The 19,050-nt window shown below is 38.2% G+C and overlaps 3 protein-coding genes across 5 annotated transcripts in view; 1 reads left to right on the top strand and 2 right to left on the bottom strand.

Annotated features, from left to right (window-relative positions):
* The window catches only part of LOC137395910 (protein FAM193A-like), a 46,380-nt gene extending 40,602 nt beyond the window's left edge, over window positions 1-5,778 (top strand). For both annotated transcript variants that reach the window (XM_068082264.1, XM_068082265.1), the window contains 6 exons: window positions 490-722; window positions 1,286-1,597; window positions 3,020-3,149; window positions 3,654-3,767; window positions 4,147-4,250; window positions 5,342-5,778. In XM_068082264.1, coding sequence (XP_067938365.1) covers window positions 490-722; window positions 1,286-1,597; window positions 3,020-3,149; window positions 3,654-3,767; window positions 4,147-4,250; window positions 5,342-5,429 — 981 coding nt within the window. In that variant the 3' untranslated portion in view covers window positions 5,430-5,778. The remainder of the gene's footprint in view (window positions 1-489; window positions 723-1,285; window positions 1,598-3,019; window positions 3,150-3,653; window positions 3,768-4,146; window positions 4,251-5,341) is intronic.
* A 5,403-nt stretch (window positions 5,779-11,181) lies between these two features.
* LOC137385380 (putative ascorbate peroxidase) lies at window positions 11,182-13,415 on the bottom strand. Of its 2 annotated transcripts, none has more exons than XM_068071830.1 (6): window positions 13,325-13,415; window positions 12,940-13,102; window positions 12,674-12,845; window positions 12,227-12,387; window positions 11,967-12,133; window positions 11,182-11,532 (listed from the first exon to the last, which is right to left on the bottom strand). In XM_068071830.1, the coding sequence occupies exons 2-6, from the start codon at window positions 13,049-13,051 to the stop codon at window positions 11,272-11,274; spliced, it is 873 nt and encodes a 290-aa protein (XP_067927931.1). In that variant the 5' UTR covers window positions 13,052-13,102; window positions 13,325-13,415; the 3' UTR covers window positions 11,182-11,271. The 2 variants fall into 2 exon arrangements, with proteins under 2 accessions (XP_067927931.1, XP_067927932.1); XM_068071831.1 differs by lacking the exon at window positions 13,325-13,415 and adding an exon at window positions 13,231-13,271.
* A 2,638-nt stretch (window positions 13,416-16,053) lies between these two features.
* The window catches only part of LOC137385980 (diacylglycerol kinase theta-like), a 36,006-nt gene continuing 33,009 nt past the window's right edge, over window positions 16,054-19,050 (bottom strand). The window contains exons 19-22 of the mRNA XM_068072616.1: window positions 18,866-19,018; window positions 18,597-18,762; window positions 17,315-17,413; window positions 16,054-17,016 (exon numbers count right to left, since the gene is read on the bottom strand). Coding sequence (XP_067928717.1) covers window positions 16,894-17,016; window positions 17,315-17,413; window positions 18,597-18,762; window positions 18,866-19,018 — 541 coding nt within the window. The 3' untranslated portion in view covers window positions 16,054-16,893. The remainder of the gene's footprint in view (window positions 17,017-17,314; window positions 17,414-18,596; window positions 18,763-18,865; window positions 19,019-19,050) is intronic.

The following is a 19,050-nucleotide window of genomic DNA, read 5'->3' as shown; positions in this document are numbered from 1 at the left end:
GCTGGTAGCTATCATTAAGGAGAAGGTGAAAGTGGTCCAAAGAAAGGAGTCAGAAATGAGTGACGGTGGAAAGCTATAACTCAGAAATATAAAACCGCCGTGATTTTTAAATTATTTGCTTTGTGGAGTAATTTCGTAGGCATTACTAACGTTGTATAGGCAGCATCTCTTGCATGTACCATTAAGCGATTGTCAAAGCAAAGGACACAATTTATTTAATTCAAATTGAAATTATTAATTATAAAAGTTGTTCTTTTGTGAAATTGTTAAATTTCTTCAAGCTGCAACCATTTCATGTAAAATGTGCTCGTCAATGGTAACCCTAATACCACATACATTAATGCTAGCTAGCACTGTAATATCAATGAAGGATAATGCTGCCGAGTTTTAAAGGCATCAGATTATATGCTGTCTTGTTGGTTCAGATACTCAAGACATCGAATGTTTGAGTAATGAATTTTAATGAATTTTAACTTTTCGCATATTCAGGCAGAGCAAAAAGCACGGAAGCTAGAACTATCGAAACAGATGACAAACGTGGATAGCAAAGCAGGGGTGGCCAATATGGAGGGTCATGCAAATAGTGACTCGGAGAAGATAATTGCTCAAGAACAAGGCAAGTCGAGGCACCAACGCAACAACAACAATCACAAATCCTCTGTCACACCAGATTCTCTGTTACCTCAGCCAAAGAAAGCCAAATCTGAAGATAAATCACAAAAGTATGTTTTATTCAGAAATGTTGTCTTATCCAGTAATCCAGATGTGTAGTTTTAATCCAGTCGTGTTGTCTTAATCCAAATGTGCGGTCTTAATCCAGATGTGTTGTCTATCCAGATGTGTTGTCTTTATCCAGATGTGTTGTCTTAATCCAGTCGTGTTATCTTAATCCAGTCGTGCAATTTTAATCCAGTCGTGTTGTCTTAATCCAGTCGTGTTGTCTTAATCCAAATGTGCTGTCTTAATCCAGATGTGTTGTCTTAATCCAGATGTGTTGTCCTTATCCATCTGTGTGGTTTTTATCCAGTCGTGTTGTCTTCATCCAGTTGTGGTATCTTCATCCAGTCGTGTTGTCTTTATCCAGATTTGTTGTTGAGTTTGTGTTAAAAGATCTGCGTACTTAACATTGCCCATCAGTCTGCATGTGTTGTTTGACTGCCTGACTTTACAATATAGTGAGAAGCTCTGAAGGATTATCAATATCATGTTTTAGACTGCTGACAGGGAAAGATAATGACTCACTTAGTGTCCTTATAGCAATTACTCATTGCCATCATTATTTTAGGGCGGACAACTCTCATCAGTCAAGTAAACCCCGTGAACCAGTATGGGAGGAAAAATCGGTGGCCAGTAGTACCAAGCTAAATAATTCTCAAATCAGCAAGTCAGGGAACTCACGCAGCGCAAAGGCAGGTGTTACTAGTAGCGGCTCACCTGCTGGTGATGGTCAAACTCTTCAACAACTGAACAACACCAAGCCATCAGGGAAGGCTGACCCTCAAAGCGGCAGCGTGCATCAGATCACTCACAATGACCTACAAGATGGGGGAGAGATGAGCTCCAAAAAATCACAGCTAACTTCTCGTGCTAATAACAAGTGAGCTGTTTATACCCATTCTTTTGAGTGAATTTTATGACATGTGAGTGGTAGAGGGTCAGTTGGTATAAATAACTACAGTGCACCCCCACCATACGACATTAATCCGTTCCAGTGTTTGCATGGTAAGGCGAAAATGTCATATAGAGGGGTGTAGAAACCCATAGTAATTATCTAATGCAAACACCCCCTGGTACAAAACATCAAAATTTAATATACATATTGTGAGGGAAACGCATTGCCAGCATAGCCAGTGCCAGCGTGACAGGCCAGGCCTCCCCCTCCCGCCCGGAGGCTGGGCCGGTGATAAGGCAGGAGTAACGCGGGTCACGTAGCCACCAAACATACGGCGGGAAGCGAAACCGCAAGTGGGCGGAGCCAACAAAAACGAAGCAGATAAAAGAACAGACGGCGATGGAGAGGCAGGCCGAGCAGCGCAGCTCCCTGCATACGAGAGACACTTTAACCTTATACTGTGTAATATTTATGTATGCATGATGTTGTTATATTAATACAACTATAAAATTTATTCATGTCTAATAAATAATTTATTCATTTGGACATGAATAAATTTTATATTTAAGCTCTGATCACTCATTGAGCACTATTTGGCAGCTTTAACACACTACTTTGGAATATTAATACAACTATATTTATTATGTAAATATACATTGTATGCTCAGATAACCACTCGGTCTTCGTGATTACTCGGCTTGTGGGAAACCGTGAAAGTGGCACGGTAAAATCCACCACAATATTGTACATATTAAAAATTAGTTACAAAATATTATGTTGACCTTAGTAACCCGCAGTAACTTTAGTGTATGTAGTGGTTATGAGCTGCTATAAATGCAGCATTGAAATATACTGCGTGCAGTACATACCGTAGGGAGTTCGTACTTTTGAAACAGACGCGTTACATGAAATTTTAATTTAACTCAAGTGAATTTAGCTTACTAAACACACACTTAAAGCTAAGTTCTAGTGTGTATTTTGCTTAACTAAACTCTAATTTTGTCATCGGCTGAAATTTTATCACTTATCTATTTCCGATTTCGTTTTCACTATAAGGAATAACGTTGAACTGAAAGAAAGTGAGCGTCGTATTTCTTTCAGACATTGTGAGAGGGATTTCAGCAAATAGCATATTGGCATCTTCATTATTCCGACATATCCAGCACACCATTTGCCAAATTTTAATTTCGAGAATAACTTTTGTTGATATCGCATGGCGAAAAAAATGTCATTTAGCAATGGTGAAAAAACATGGTAAGGGAAAACCCGTGTAATAGGGTAATTGTAACCCCGTGGTGCACTGTACAGCCGTCACATTTCCTTGCATTTTTGCTTTTTGTCAATGCTTATTAAATGGGTTTGTTGTCATATTCATAAGCTGCATATTTATGTCGTTGCTACATTCAGGCTGGCAGATAAAAAGATTTCAGCGGGGGAGAGACGACGAGGGGATAATCTCACAGAGAATAAGAAGAAGGGTGACGGCGATAAGACAAATAACATGGATGAAAAGCGCATAAACATTCGAAACGCTAAGGTACCTTTTAACTTCTAGAGTTAAGCGATTGACTTGCATCTCCCACAAATGCCTGGGTTTAGACAGCTGACTGATTCCGTCAAGACAACTACTGTTATTGTTACACTATTAATCTTGAGATTGGTACCGTTGAGAGACTGGTACCGTTGAGAGACTGGTACCGTTGAGAGACTGGTACCGTTGAGAGACTGGTACAGTTGAGAGGCTGGTACAGTTGAGAGACTGGTATCGTTGAGAGCCTGGTACCATTGAGAGACTGGTACAGTTGAGAGACTGATACAGTTGAGAGACTGGCATCGTTGAGAGACTGATACAGTTGAGAGACTGATACAGTTGAGAGACTGGTCCCGTTGAGAGACTGGTACTGTTAAGAGACTGATACAGTTGAGAGACTGATACAGTTGAGAGACTGGTATCGTTGAGAGACTTGTACTGTTGAGACTGGCGCTGTTGAAAGACTAGGACTTATGAGGCTTGCTACTATTATTCCTTGTTTTTCTCTAGAACTCGCAGTCAGTCTCTCAAAAAGGCAGTCGGAGGCATCAACCTGATGGCCAGGAGGATGTTTGTGAACAGAGGTACATTAGGATGGTAAATGGAAAGGGAGGACCTGCTCAGGTAACTTGTTTCATATCTCTTTTTGTTTTTATGCTTTATGCTCCAACACGCATCATGAAAATTAATTCCATGAGAGAAAATGCTTCAGGTGTCTGCTTTGCCCCAGGACAGTGTAAAGAACAAGAAAACAGGAAGTGGGTAACGAGCAAGTTTTATTGTTGCCATGAAGTTGAAGCCATGTTTTAACATGAATCGCCTAGAGAGCTATGTTTTGCTTTTGTATTGAGCTTGAACACATAAGGGACTTAACAAAAGCTCAGGAGCTTTCTGCATACCCACCCACCGTGATAAAACATTTTTCATCAGTGATTCTATTGTAACTTGGTGTCTCTACTGTTCCTTGCGCCATTAATTTATATCTATATTTTGTTGTCGGCAGAGACGAGGCACTAAGGGAGAAGCTAGCGTAGATGATGTCTTCATGCCTCGGGATGATGAAGAGGTGGAGGATTCTTTTGAGAAAGAGCTCAATGAATTCAAAAGGTAAGTTTAAGAGGTTAGTCAATGAGTTCAAACAAAATCTGCTTTCAAACTAGATAAGAAATAGCTAATTTTACTTAATTCTTCTGTTCCATAAAAGAGGAGAAAAAATGGTGTAGAGAAATAATTTCTAAATCGCCCCTAAAATGCAGGAGATTATTGGCTATAAGAACAAAAAACATAATGTTGCACATATTATGTGACCTCTCATATTAACCATGTACATCGTAGTGAGCACTGAAGTCATGTCATCGTAGTAGCTTTATTGATCTGCATTACCAAGGAAGTGGTTACATCAAGCACCACGAGAAGTTATGAGTAGGATTGTAGAAGTTGTGCGATCATTGTTCTTTTGTATTCTTTGAAGCTTAGAGTTGGGAGGTTTATTGTCAATTTGTACAAAAGTGTTGACTTTGGCTATTTTCAAGTTAATTAAAAACAATTCGTTTCTATACCTAATATTTCCAAGAAATTTCTAAAACCAAAAGTGACTAAAAAGCGCTGGTCAAGTAATGGTAAGTTACAAGTCAGATCGGTTGATCAAAAGCTTTGCTAAAACGCTTTTATTGGTTGCAGCAGAATCAGAATCTCCTGGAGATTTCACATAACAAAATTCACATGGATTGTCTTACTCATTTTATAGATATAAAAAATTAAACCGGATACTTGGCTATGGCACTTTAGCATTCGCTTTTCATTACCGATTCTGGAAAAATAATAAAGCTACTTAATTTGCTGATGTAAGATTTCAAGTAGAGTGTATCTTGTAGAGAGCTTGGCAAAGAATACAGCTAAAAACTTATTAGCTACTGTTAGTGGTTGTGATGCAACAAGCAAATACACTGCTTAAAGCCGGTTGGCGCAGCTTGCCGACTTTAGAGAGTCAAGTAAACCTTGACTGCTGCTGTGTGCCTGATATTCATTTTATTGTGTCGCACCGAACTTCTGTGTAAAGTTTTATATGTTCTGGTATCTTGAGGAATGTGTTCGTCTGGTTGGCAGTGTCGGGAAGCTGGTGTTGATAGTTATAGCTGAGAGTTGTCCACTCCCTGTAATGTGTGCCTTGTTTCATATGGTCTCTCTCATTTGCACAGGTTTGTCATGTCAACCCCTGCCCCGCGATCTAAGATAACTGCTAATGTCAATATGAAGGACCTGCAGCAAGCCAGAAGAAAGGTCTGACTTTGTCTCATTCTCTCTCATTCGCTCGATTTCTTGTCTTTCTTTTTGTCTCAAGGCCACCTACCTGCTCAATCGTCAAATTATGCTGGGAGTTGTCATCACTCAGCGCTGCGTGTCATAATGAATGTAGTGATTATTTTCTGATGATGGTTTATCACTGATATGATTTACATGTGTGGATGTTGGTGTTTTATACTCGTAAACCAATGCTAGGACGAGTATTGCCCTTAGCTTTCCTAATATGGGTACTGCTCAAAATGATTGAAAGTATTGTCTTCATCAATTTCACAGACTCATACATCTGCACTAGGGCACAGATGTTGTCTCTAATAAATCATTTTGAACTCTACATCCTGCCTGTTTCTTACTAGCAATGACACCTGATAGCAGTGACACCTGATAGCTATGACACCTGATAGTAATGACACCTCTAATAGCAATGACACCTGATAGCAAAGACACCTGATAGCAATGACACCTGATAGCTATGACACCTAATAGTAATGACACCTAATAGCAATGACACCTGATAGCAGTGACACCTGATAGTAATGACACCTAATAGCAATGGCACCTGATAGCAATGACACCTGATAGCATCGACACCTAATAGCAATGACACCTGATAGCAATGGCACCCGATAGCAATGACACCTGATAGCAATGACACCCGATAGCAATGACACCTGATAGCAATGACACCTGATAGCAATGACAACTAATAACCATGTCAAACTGTGTGCAAAGTTTGTCTCCAGGTTCACTTTCAAGCGCACCGAAGAGTTGCTGTTTTTGCTCCTGCTTGCTATTTATGCATATACACAGCGCTCTACAAAGTTCAAAAAATGGTCATTGCGCATGCTGTCAACTCTAAAAAATAGTTTATTTTTAAAATTTTCAATATCAGGTTTAAAAATTTGGATTTTGGCCTAATGCCAGATTTTTCAATGTAAAGAGTTTTCCCAAACTGGATTCAAGCCTCCATCCATGCTAGTAATTACTTATGGGTCATCTATGTGAGGCTCCTGCTCCTCTAAACTGCATATAGGACTGATCCCTTTGGATATATCTCCAGCATCAGGTCTTAAACTACCCTCAGGAACCCTCACAGAGCTATTTGTTATTGCTACTGAATCATTGGACTCATTGTTATTGTCAACTTGTTCATTCTCAGAATTCTGAGTGTATCTCGAGTATCAACATAAAATTTAAAAAATTTGTCTCAGCTATTTTTAGTTTGAAAAAATGTTTCGCGAAAGTTTGTATCGGAATTTTGGTTGATTTTAAGCAGAATAAATCTTTAATGTTTAATGAAGGTGAAAGATTAGAATATCTTGTCCGAGTTAACAATATTAAAGTAATGCCATATGATTGCAAATGCTAGTTTCAGTGAATTAAAATGCGCCTAATCAGCAACTCGCTAAATCAGATGTCAGTTGCATTTAGTAGAGAGTAGGCAATTCCAATTGTCATCTGAAGTGAGTGAGTGCATATCGTTCCTCACATTATACATGAGCTTAAGCTCTTTGGACAGACAATGTTTGCTCATGCAAGGATGCAAGTTCTATTCTAGGATCATGAGTATCTGCGATACTGGAACATAAAATGTGAGGAGTTTTTCGAGGTCAGGGCTGTGTAAACCCATGGTCATGTGTAAACCCAAGCATTGTGAAACAATAGCAGACAACATTTATCAATATGTTACCATGTTCTATGAAAAAGCCTACGGTGAAACAGTGTCATGATCGTGTTTTCATATCATTCTTCGGTGCTGCATAGTTGCCTACAATAAAAAGCTTTTCACGTTTAACCCATTCTTTCGCACAGAGATCAGCAATGACTATTAATCTGAGCTTTATCTGCTTTGTCAGGTACTTATTTAAAAGTTAATGCACTTAACCTGAGTTACCTCTAAACATTTGGTGCTGACAGGATTTCCATAATTACATCCATGTTATTGTTATGTATTTGCTTTGTTATGTATTTGCTCTGTTATGTACATGTGTTTGCACCTGTTCATCATCCAAGTGTCAACCGTAAGAATGGAGCACCAAGAGCTTCAACTTCAGCAGTACTAGTGTACGCATACAAGCTTGAGGTGTGCGCTGTGAGTAACAAGAGTGTAATGCCCACTTATGAAAAGGAGCTGGGCTATTTATATGGTTCAAAAGTCCGCTAATTATCAAGAAAGCTCTGGTATAAGTTAAATCTGACGCAAGCATACCAAAGCCAGCAAGCATAAACAAAACAAAAAATAAGAGACCCTTGAGTGCATCTATTGTTAATTCGGCCAGATTGATTGACACACCGTAGCTCAGAATTTTGTGACACCAATCTTTTTTAGAGAACTCATGTTATAGAGCAACATTATAAACTTCATATATGTTCTATTATAAACTCGTACTAAAGTTTGTAGGATACATGATAACCAGCATCAATCGTTGCCTTGTCAGTGGATGAACAGAGTGCAATTTATTTATTAGCTAAGGTAAAGTCTCGAATGTTGTGTCAAATGTCAAAGCGTTGTGCTGTATATAGGAATCAATTATTTGTGATCTTCACATGGCAGTGTAGCAAACAAGCTTGTATTGGCCAGCAGGTTTCAGGTGCGCATTGTTAAGGCTGAATATAATTATAGTTGCTTGGAGTTTGAATGTAAACGGCGGTGGTGGCAGCTGTATGTTGAAAGTTGTAAAGTATTAATGTTGGCCTATACCCAATGGGGTTGTACTACTGCAGAGGCATAGTTTGATTGCTAGTGAAGGTAGAATAAAAGTGGCCCGAAACGTTTTCTATTCAGAGTTTCCATTTTTCTGCTTGCCCTCTGTTGTTGCTACTAATTGTTATGTGGTATTTGCACAATTTTTCCACAATATTCATACAAAATTGTGGCTTAGTCATGTCATTAAAAGTCAGAATATTATGGGATGATATTAGCAGATAACTGGCTACGGGCCATGTATGTCACAGCTTTTGGCAAAACTGCTATAATTACGTACATACTGGTTCATAATATATTTCAATGCAGCATGTATTATAGTATTGTTGTACTCGGTGTACTACTGTCTGCTGCATGAGTGAATTACTTTTGCACACCATTAATGTGAAGAAACAAAGTAACAGAGTATGTCAGGTGTCAAAACAGCTCAAGAATGCTTATTTGACTCAAAAACCTCAAGAAATTCCTTTACTGCGAAAGTTCACAGAAATTTTGTGAGCTGTGTCATCAGTGCATAAAAATCAACTGTGCATAAAAATTGTGCAAAGGCAACTGTGCATAAAAATTTGGAAGTTGCCTTGCCCTACATACATTTACTGCAATCATTGTCTTCATCAATAAACCAACTCGGCCATTCTCTCGTTGCGCTTATGACTTTACTAAATCACAAGGAACGGCAACACATCAAAAGAAAGACTTGGATGTCAATACGACACAAGCTAGTAAAGGTGACCCTATCTTGGATGGTATGATATGTATAAACCCATTGGGGTCATGACTGATGCCTCATATGAAGGAGCTGGAAGTTTTTCATTCTAAATATAGTCTGATAGGTCCTGCCAATCGCAAACTCAAGGGAGTCTAACAAGTATTGAGTCCTGTTGAGCTAGATGTATTAGTAATACTTGGTGGAGTTTTCAGCTTCAAAAGTGCATTCTAGGACATGTAGGTGTAGCTATTAGGTCTTGCTGCAGACCTCTTATACCTATTTTTGACTTTAAAACCCACCAAGAATTCTGCAACTAACTTAAAGTTAAGAGACAATGACTCCAAACATTGAAAATTGCATTATTCGTTAACTTTGTAAGGAAAAACACGGTGACCTCACTGATCTATATAATAAATCTCAAAGTGTGTGTATTACTCAGTGATTTTGTACTTCGGTGTGTCCAGCTATAGTTTTTAAAATATTGGAATGAAGAATTCGTATGACAGAAGCTTAGATCTCAGAACCTCCAGTTCACCAGGCAAGTGCCTTACCAATTTAGCTATGTGAGCTTGGTGGACTCATTGGGCAATATGTCGCTGTGTGAGTGAAAATATGCTACCGCTCTCCGCTAGGGCGCAAAGTAATTTTATGCTTGCCCCCACCCCCCCCCCCCCCCCCCGTGAGAGCATATAGTTAGCTCTTATTAGTAAGCCTACTCAAATTAGCCATTGGCAATGTGCCAGGCTAATGGTAAGTGACATTACCTCATTGCTTATAAACAGATCCGGGCGTTCCCCTAGTCTAATGAAGACAGACAGGTTTCAGCAACAAATCAAATTTAACAACTCGCTGAGGACATAAGAATAGCTTCAGTATTAGATGATCAGTTGTTGTAGCGATACAGATATATGATAAACCTGAAATAACACCATCTGTTGTCCGGAGATTCTTCATTGTAGAAAGTAGCATCACAATCTGTTCGGTGACCTAGCTTATCAGAAATTGTGCATATGGTGAAAAAGGCACAGCCTGCCAACAACACCGGCTAGACTAAAACACCTTGAGAAGGATGCCAGCAACTCAGCATTTGATTCTCGATGTTTACCGATTAACTAGTCACCTGGTGAACTAGCAAAGTCAAAACTGACATTGAACTAGTGCGCATTTTGGTGCATATCAAATGCTCTCCTTAGTTTAGTGTTAGCATGAAAGTCTGAATTATGGGTCAGCATCTAATCCTCTATATTAAAATAATTATTAGGAAAAAGATGTAAATATTATTATTATTTATTATTATTAGGCTAACCCAGTGAAGGCATTAAAGAGTATTTGCTCTTTCTTGCACCTTGTTGTGCGAGTTTACTCATGGTTATCATTCTTTGTGGGTCGGTGTAAATTTTGTTCTCATGCTGTCAATAGACATGCTAAACTGCCCACATTTGTACAAACTATCTAATCAGTCAATATTCATTAAAAAAACTTCTCAATTGGATGTATCAAATTGGCTGCTCTGCGAATGCTGATAAAATCGTTAATTAGGCTTGGTAACTAGGGGGCCATGTCAGAGGTGAAGAGGACTGTCAAGCTGCCCAGGTGACAGTTGTAGCTTTTCTGCTGGCTTAGATTGCAAAGAGGAGCAAGACAAAGGCGGGTGAGTTTTTATCAGACACTGAATGTTGCACTGCTGAATGTTGCACTGCTGAATGTTGCACTGCTGAATGTTGCACTGCTGAATGTTGCACTGCTGAATAATGCACTGCTGAATAATGCACTGCTTATGAATGTTGCCATCATAACTATTTGAGCTGATGCAAAATAATACATCAACTGTAGCGTCCGACGGGAATGGTGCGCTTAGTCTCAGCGCTTAGTGCTCTGCTAATGAGACCATCTTAGAGATACTACAGAATGTATGCATATTGATATTTTTAGCTTTCCAATCTAATTTTATGTGAGACTTTACACTATGACTTACTCACCTTACAAATTTTACAATCTACCATCAAAATCATGGCAGCAGTTAAAATTTAGATGCAACTTCTTTGGCTGATAATCTATTTTTAAATTTGCATTACGCCTCCTTGAACTTCATTGATTCAAATTCATTTTCAAAAACATTTTCATTGATTGAAAATACGAAACACTACCTTCAGTGATCGTTTTTTAAAATTATTAAACAGATAGGTTTTTGTGTATGTTGCATGCCACAGTTGCTAAATATTTGCTGTATTATTTGCTAGACGTGTCTCTGACGATAACACAACTTCTGGATGGTACAAGTATGTGTAGCTTTCATGCACTAAAGCCTTTGTATAAAGTTTTCATTGGCAAATCGTTACCAGATCAAGCGTACTAAATTTCACTCACTATATTTTTTTTGCTGCAGCACTGCTGCTTGATCAAACCATCATAGTCTAAGATGACACATCTTTGAGTGAACTGTAGCCATGACTAATGACCTTTTGAAACGCTTTCCCAAACTCTTGGAGGAAGAGGGAGTTGTCTTTCGCGAACTTCTTCACCCAGTAAGCTGTGTTAGCTTTGGATGGACTCACTGTTTTACATGTGTTGTACTTGCAACCACGAACACGTCCTGATGAGACATCAGTCAGGTTCTTGAGAAGAGACACGTCGCTGTTGAGCATCATCATAGTTCTGTCGCTGCCTCGACTTTCCTAGAAAATATCCTATTATTAGAATATTGGTGTTACCGACTGTTAACATATAACACACATCATTCTTTAATGGCTCTACCACTTCCATTTTTTTTTGCTGCGTTGAGTCTTAGACGTGTCATGTTTTAGGTGTCGGCAGCATAGAACTCTGTCTACTAACCTCTGACAAATAAGCAATTTAAAACACTTCAAATCAAGTCTCAAGCAAAACATCCTTGATTCACTTGAATAGCCCTTGCGTATTTTTTTTATCTAGGTAAATTAATAAACTGCTAATCAGTGCTCAGCACCACGACTAGCTGAGCTCCTGTACATGTGGATCTTCATTGCACCTTATTTACCTTCTATTTCTCACTATTATGTACATTTTTAATGAAATATGTAAATACAACAAATAAACCGATGAGAGTTGCTTCCCATGCTCAGTCACTTACCCATTGCCACTTGGCGAATCGTGGTCTCCCAACGCTCACTTGAGTCCAGTTCTTATGTGGGTTGACCAGGTCCTTGTAATAGTCATTATTGAACTGATTTTTTCGCTCAACCCAAGGATGAGTGAATCCTGTTGCATCCCGATGAGCCTGGCCAAGTGTATGTCCACCTGAAGCAGACGATGGACCACACGTTACAATCTATGTCAGACATCTCTCTAATTTTACATTGCATGGGAACCACATAGAATGTCATTGCTTACCCATAATTGCCACAGTTTCCATATAACCAAAACCAAACTGTTTGCGAAAAAAGCTTGTGGTCTGTTTGGTCGTACCATAAGGATCCGCAAAAGTGTGCATGTCTTTTGTCCAGGGAGAACCTTTAGGACTGCCAACACAGTCTACTCTTCCAGTTTGAAATCTAAAGCCAAAACTGAGCCCATCAACCTTCCAGAATGATGCGAGTTAATTGATTTAATCTTTTTCTGCTTTTCTGGTAAATATGTAAAAGTTTTTATTTCTGCAAATTTTATGCATTTTGTTGCGGAACGTCACAGAACTAGCTAAAAGCTTATGCGATTTGACTGTCCACTGTTTCTAACAATGAATTTACTTTCAAATTGGAAATTGTATATTCAAATTAGGCTTGTAAGCGGGTCGCACAAATTGTCTCTAAGCAATCTGCACAATTCAAATTGTTTGCTTACTTTATCGTCGGGTATTTCGGAACGCATCGTGGGCAGACTCCAAATTCTGAACCCATCATGACAGCTTCAATACCAGCAAGAGCCCAAAAATCTGCACGGGACATGACTAGTTTTCCATTGACTTTCTGCTTCTGATAGACTGGCTCCAGCTTGTTAATGTACACGTCCAAACCTGATGTAACAGAAAACAATTCATATATTTGTGAGAAGACTTGGCGAAGTAAGCTGAACAGCATTGATGAGATCTTATAGTTCTATCTTCCTACCTGCATTATCGTCATTATTCATGTTGATGCAACCATCACATTTTTTTCCCACGCAGTCATGGAATGCTAGGCGTAGAAAACCTCCGAGAAGACTGTAGTCTTTTGACATCATAGACCTTATTTCTTTTTTAAGGTCACGAATAGTGCTTTGATTTATGGCACTCTGTAAGCAAAGAACGTATCATTGTATTGTAGTGGCTTGAACAATTTGAAGTCTAGAAATAACGTACCTGCTTATTCAACTTACGGATAAAGCGACCAAGCCACAAAAAACAAAGATTCCAAGTCTACCTTTCATGACAATTGCTTCTGACACCTGCAGCTGTGCAAAGATTAGACAGGAATGAGAGGCACAGAGGATCATGCTGTACATATATATACTCACATATAAGAGAAGATAAGCTATCTGTATTTACATTTCAATTTATCTCAATTTAGTATTAAACACTTGCCTAGCGTTTGTTTCTAAATATTTTAGGGAAATAAAAAGGTGTATCACTGAAACTCGCTTGCATAAGTTCCAAAATTATCGGGTAACCATGGTAACCATATTACATGGTATTTAAATGCTTAAGTGTCAGTGAAGCTATTACAATTCAGGTAACATTCTGGAATATTAATTAACATTTCATGTTCTGCTATAGATTACACTTGGAGACCCAGATGGCGAGCTTATGCCGCCAATTCTAACATACATTTGTCGACTCTCAGTACCATATTATCACCCTAACGCTTACAACTGCCTATATTCAATTTTTACTAGAAAATAATAGTCACATGTGTAATACGACATACACATGTGACAGGCTTGTATTTGTAGATCTAGATTTCTTGCTTAATCAGATGAAGGGTGAATGACTATAACAAGAATATGCATATATATAAATATCGCTTCTCGGAAGTAACCTCAATCTTATTTTTTGACGAATAAGCTAAGGAAAGATGTTGACAACAGTTATGGAAACAGACATCTGTAAAAAATGGGGTTGCTATGTCACATCTTACACAAAATGTGAGCAGTACAAAGTTTTGTATGGCTATATGAAACAACTGTGCAGAATAAAAGAACCTTTTCATTAAGTTGATGACAAGTAGAGTGATGTGCTAAAAGGTTATGAATGAGCTAGTTAGTGCGCTTATTATAGTACCTGTAACTAGTTGAAATGTGTATTACACTAGATTTAGTAATCATAACAAAATTTGACAGCGATATTTCTTATGAAAGACTTGAAATGAAAGTGTTTAAAAAGCTCAGCAATAGATATAGTTATTCATGTATATGATACACCTGAGCTGATCAACAATAGATATAGTTATACATGTACATGGTACACCTGAGCTGATCAGCAATAGATATAGTTATACATGTATATGGTACACCTGACCTGATCAGCAATAGATATAGTTATACATGTATATGGTACACCTGAGCTGATCTACAATAGATATAGTTATACATGTATATGGTACACCTGAGCTGATCAACAATAGATATAGTTATACATGTATAAGGTACACTTGACCTGATCAGCAATAGATATAGTTATACATATATATGATACACCTGAGCTGATCTACAATATATACAGTTGTACACACTGTCTGACGGGGGCAGTTGTGTTGGGGGCAATTGTTTGGTGGGTAATTTTACCCACCAAACAGATTGGTTGTCTAGATACCAACTTTGAGCATCATTTCTATAATATTTTAAACAGCAAGGTACAAAAAACTGAGAGTTAATTAATACTGTTAAAAGTTCACTATTTACAAATCATTTTAACTTGATGGAAGGTCTGTCTACATAAGAAACGTACAGACTCCAACCTGATAGGTCAGTTTCGTTTGAGTAGTTAAAAGAAAAACTAATGGACACAATTAATAACTTATAATAAGGTCAATACTAAGCAATGTTATACAGTTGACAGATAAATGAAAGACGAAAAAACTTGGAGCAGAAAGGCTTCATTAGCAACCGTTAATTAAGTAGGTCACATTTGGTAGTTCTTACTTGTCTTCGTGATACAACGATCCAAATTCGATTCATTTTTCATGACTATTACATGAGTTTATGAGATCATTTGCAAAAAACTAAATTATTGTGAGCTGGGTCGCCCACAGCCTTGGCAGTCGCAGCAATTTTTGATAGATGTTAAAAGCAGTGTTTTGGATAGCCAGAATATCGATAGCAAAATATATCTAAGCGGATAACACCCAAGATCACACAGTTTATGTTTGCCAACATAGATGAAGGAAAAGCATTATGGAAAGAAACAATAGTAACAAGATGGCCATGTACATATGCTGCCAAAGGTCAAATTATTATGTCCAAGACATGTTCATATGTTCAGCGAATGCCACGGGTTCAGCTTCAGTTCAAAGTTTTATTTGGTTGTACATTTTGATAACAAGAGCCAGATGCTTACGTAGAAAGAACATGGTGATGATTTAGCAATTGCTGATTTCATTCAGCAGTAGTAAACATGCTGCTAGTCAAAAGGCTTAACACAGTGCAAAAAGTAAGATACAGGCTTCTACCTTGCTAATAAAAGTTTTAATGTAATTGACGTTCCAAACATTTTGCATAAGAGCAGGTTTAGTTGCGAGTTGAACAGCCAACAAGACTAAGTAGTTGAACATCTAAAACATCTCATGATAGTACTATAGAAGAAGGGTACCGCATTAAGGTCGTGAAAAATTAAAAGAAAAATGATGCGAACGATCAAATATTCAATCAAATTGTCAAGGTTTAAATTTGTGTTGTTGTTCCGCATCGAAACCCCTCCAATGTTTTTATCAACAACTCCCTCAAGGTTTGCGCAACTAAGAAGTTTGCACAACAATAGCAAGTTTTCATAGCAGCGATGAATAGAAAACAATTGAGCAGCAGCTGAGGATATTAAATTTTTTGATTTAAACTTGCAAATAAAATGATACAAAAATTGAGACCAAAAATACTTCGCCCGAACACCCATGTTTTATACCTCAATAATTAAAGAGACAAACTGCCTAAGGCTAAGAACTAGCACCTTCTTTGTTCTATAAAATAGAAATCATGTTACTCAATGCTAGCCTAAAAACCAAATAAAAGCAAATTAAGATGGATGATTGTATACATCTGTGTGCATTGCTTTATTGAAGTAGGAAGATAAAGCTTATTGTAATAACAGAAATTCTTTCTAACGCATGGCCAGCCATTCCGTAAATATGGACTCAACACCTGATCACCTGTCAAGGATAGTCAAACAACAATGCTAACTTTGACCAGCAAGGTTTAAAAAGGAAAATCAATTCATACTACACCAGAAAGTGTTTACTCTTATGACAACTGGATGGAAAAAGGCAAACAATAAAAGGAAAGTGATAACACATGAGACATGTAAGTGACACTGGTGACCAGGTGAAGTTTATACTCTACTCATCTATGTCTGCAGATAACATTGGAGGGCTTGGATGCGAGTTTGTGTAAAACAAGCAAAGACATCAGCATACAAATACTAAACTTTAAACTAGTTGTCTGCGTGGCCAGCGCGTGACGCTATTCTTCGTAAACGTATATCTCATCACATAGAAAAATATAAAACGACAAACAAAACATTCTATTAAAATATAATTAATTACACCACTCGCCCGCAAAGGGTGACATTGTAAAAAAGTTAATCTAACTTTCCTCCAAAAAATCTAGACTAAAATCATGGTTTGGTTGAGAAAGGCAGGGTGATCAATGCATCATTGCATACACGAAGCTTGGGACCCGCCGCACTGGCAGAAATAGATGCTAGGTACATCGTAACGATGATGTAGCTGATGATGTAGCTGTAAGAGTTATTTGAACGAGTGGAATACAACACTAAAAATAGAATATCTAGACAGCAGATGGAATTAGGGAGACGGACAGTCGACATGAGGACAGCGCTGCCATACAATACTGATTAGTTCAAAGAATATAGGGAGCAATCAGAAATGAGTTTGCTCGCTGGATTGTGAGAGTGCCATGGCGCCATGTGGCTCTCCAAACGTTAAATTCGGCTCCGTGTCTCGTCGTCTCACTTTAGCCTTAGTTTTCTTCATCATAGTGGCCTACAGTGTGAAACAGATAATCAGCAATAGGGTCAATAACTAAGAAGACCGCTTACCACAGGTACTAAACAAGCCCTGAGAATCCACAGATGGGCTGAATTTGTGAGCTCCAGGCATGCATAACACACATGTGTAATCAACATTCTTAGGAGTTGATCCAAAATACCAACCAAAACTATTTGGATTGTAGTGTGTAAGATGGCTTCGAGGTCAATAATAGGTATGATGACTTCAGAGGGCAGCTCTATGGAGAAAAATTATATACTGGACAGTAAAGAATATGAAAAGACTTCTGTACCTTGAGAGCAGATTTGAGGATGATACATTGACCTTTGGGCTGAATCCACGGCTCACCATCAATATGAATAGGCAGAGTGTCCTTCATGCTAATCTTCAGCTGTGAAAATATCTTGATATTAAATATAATAAATAATAATAAATCACATAATAAACAAACAACTTGTTCATAGATGAATATTTTCTCTAAAGTATTGTTAAAGGTTGACTTGCAACAAAATTCACATTACAGTTATTTGGTATCAAAAGATTCATCATGTTTTACTTTGCTGTGTTGTAGGTGCAAGATATGTGGAAATATAATTACAAGCTCTTAAAAGCTAAAAAACAAACAGTTAATCGCAGCCATCACAAAAACGCCACAGGTTGAAATCCCTTTCCAAAATGAATCAAATGGGACGTAGTTGAACAGGATGAGCTTCTGTTTACACTTTCATGCAACCTCATTCGTCGAAATATTTTCACAAATATACTTCACCCATTCAACAAAACCATGTCTATTGTCCTTATGGGTCTGTTTCATCATTGTAATGCTGTCACTTTGAGCACTCAAACCAGATATCTCAAAACCTAGCCTAAAAATTAGTTTAATGTTTTAACCTTAGCTCGAAGGAGTGCATATCATCCTCTGATAAACATGAGGAGCCTGTTGGTCACGTGTGATAGTCAAAAAATGCTGCAGAAATTGTTCGCACCATTCAGCAGGAAGTATGGGTCACATGATCAGATTACGACTGAATGATTAGATCAAGCCGAAACAAAACTGTAAAGTAGCGAGCATCTATATTTGATAAAGGCTTTCGGTAGAACCCGAAGTGTTTGTCATGAACTAGTACTACGAGAAATTTTATATTGAGCTTTTTATTGGACTTTCAATTCACGTGATAACATCATGTGTCAAAACAATAACCACATCGAGTTAAGTACGTCATCGAAATCAAGGGATTCCAACCTACGGCGTTTTCGTGATGGCTGCGATTAACTGTTCGTTTTTGAGCTTTTAAGAGCTTGTAATCACATTTCCACATATTTTGCACCTACAACACAGCAGAGTAAGACAAGGTGAACCTTTTCATACCAAATAGTTGTAATGTAAATTTTGTTCAACCTTTAAAAGGTCAAAATGCAAAATACTGATTCAGTTTTGCGATCAACGAAATAGCATACCTGGTACAATTCTAAAATCTGGTTGTTTTAGTTACATAAAAAATTTCTGACAGAAATATTCACAGGATACTAATGGTAAATGAAAGCAAAATGAGTGTGAGAATACATATACATACATGGGCACCCTGAGCTAGTCGTATAGCACTGCCTAACCCTCCGGATATCTTGCCCATGTGCACGACCCCGGTGACTCCTATCACCTCCAGTAATCCATCCCAATGATTAGGATTGCTAAAGTGTACATCCCTCTCTGGGCCCCAAGGGTGGGAGCCTGATGCCCAGCTAAAATGTATTGCCGGTTAATAAGCAGCAATGGCTAATGCAACAAGTTAGACAGCATCGTTGCACCAGCTAGCGTGTCTTCTATAAACCCTTGAGACCATACCTGAAGATGTTAAGGATTATCAGCCCCTCAATGGAAGGAAAGTCGAGCACCCGCCCGTCCACTTCAACTACCAGTAGTTGGTTTAGAGGCTTGGATGGTCTATTCGCCATTTTCTTTAAGCTCATTTTAAAATAGACTCCTTTGTTGTGCAACCTGGGGTAATGAATGAGTCATTATCATCTATG

This window comes from Watersipora subatra, chromosome 1 (genome assembly GCF_963576615.1).
Source record: "Watersipora subatra chromosome 1, tzWatSuba1.1, whole genome shotgun sequence".
Classification (NCBI taxonomy): Eukaryota; Metazoa; Bryozoa; class Gymnolaemata; order Cheilostomatida; family Watersiporidae; genus Watersipora; species Watersipora subatra.
This window is presented reverse-complemented; position numbering and strand designations above follow the sequence as displayed.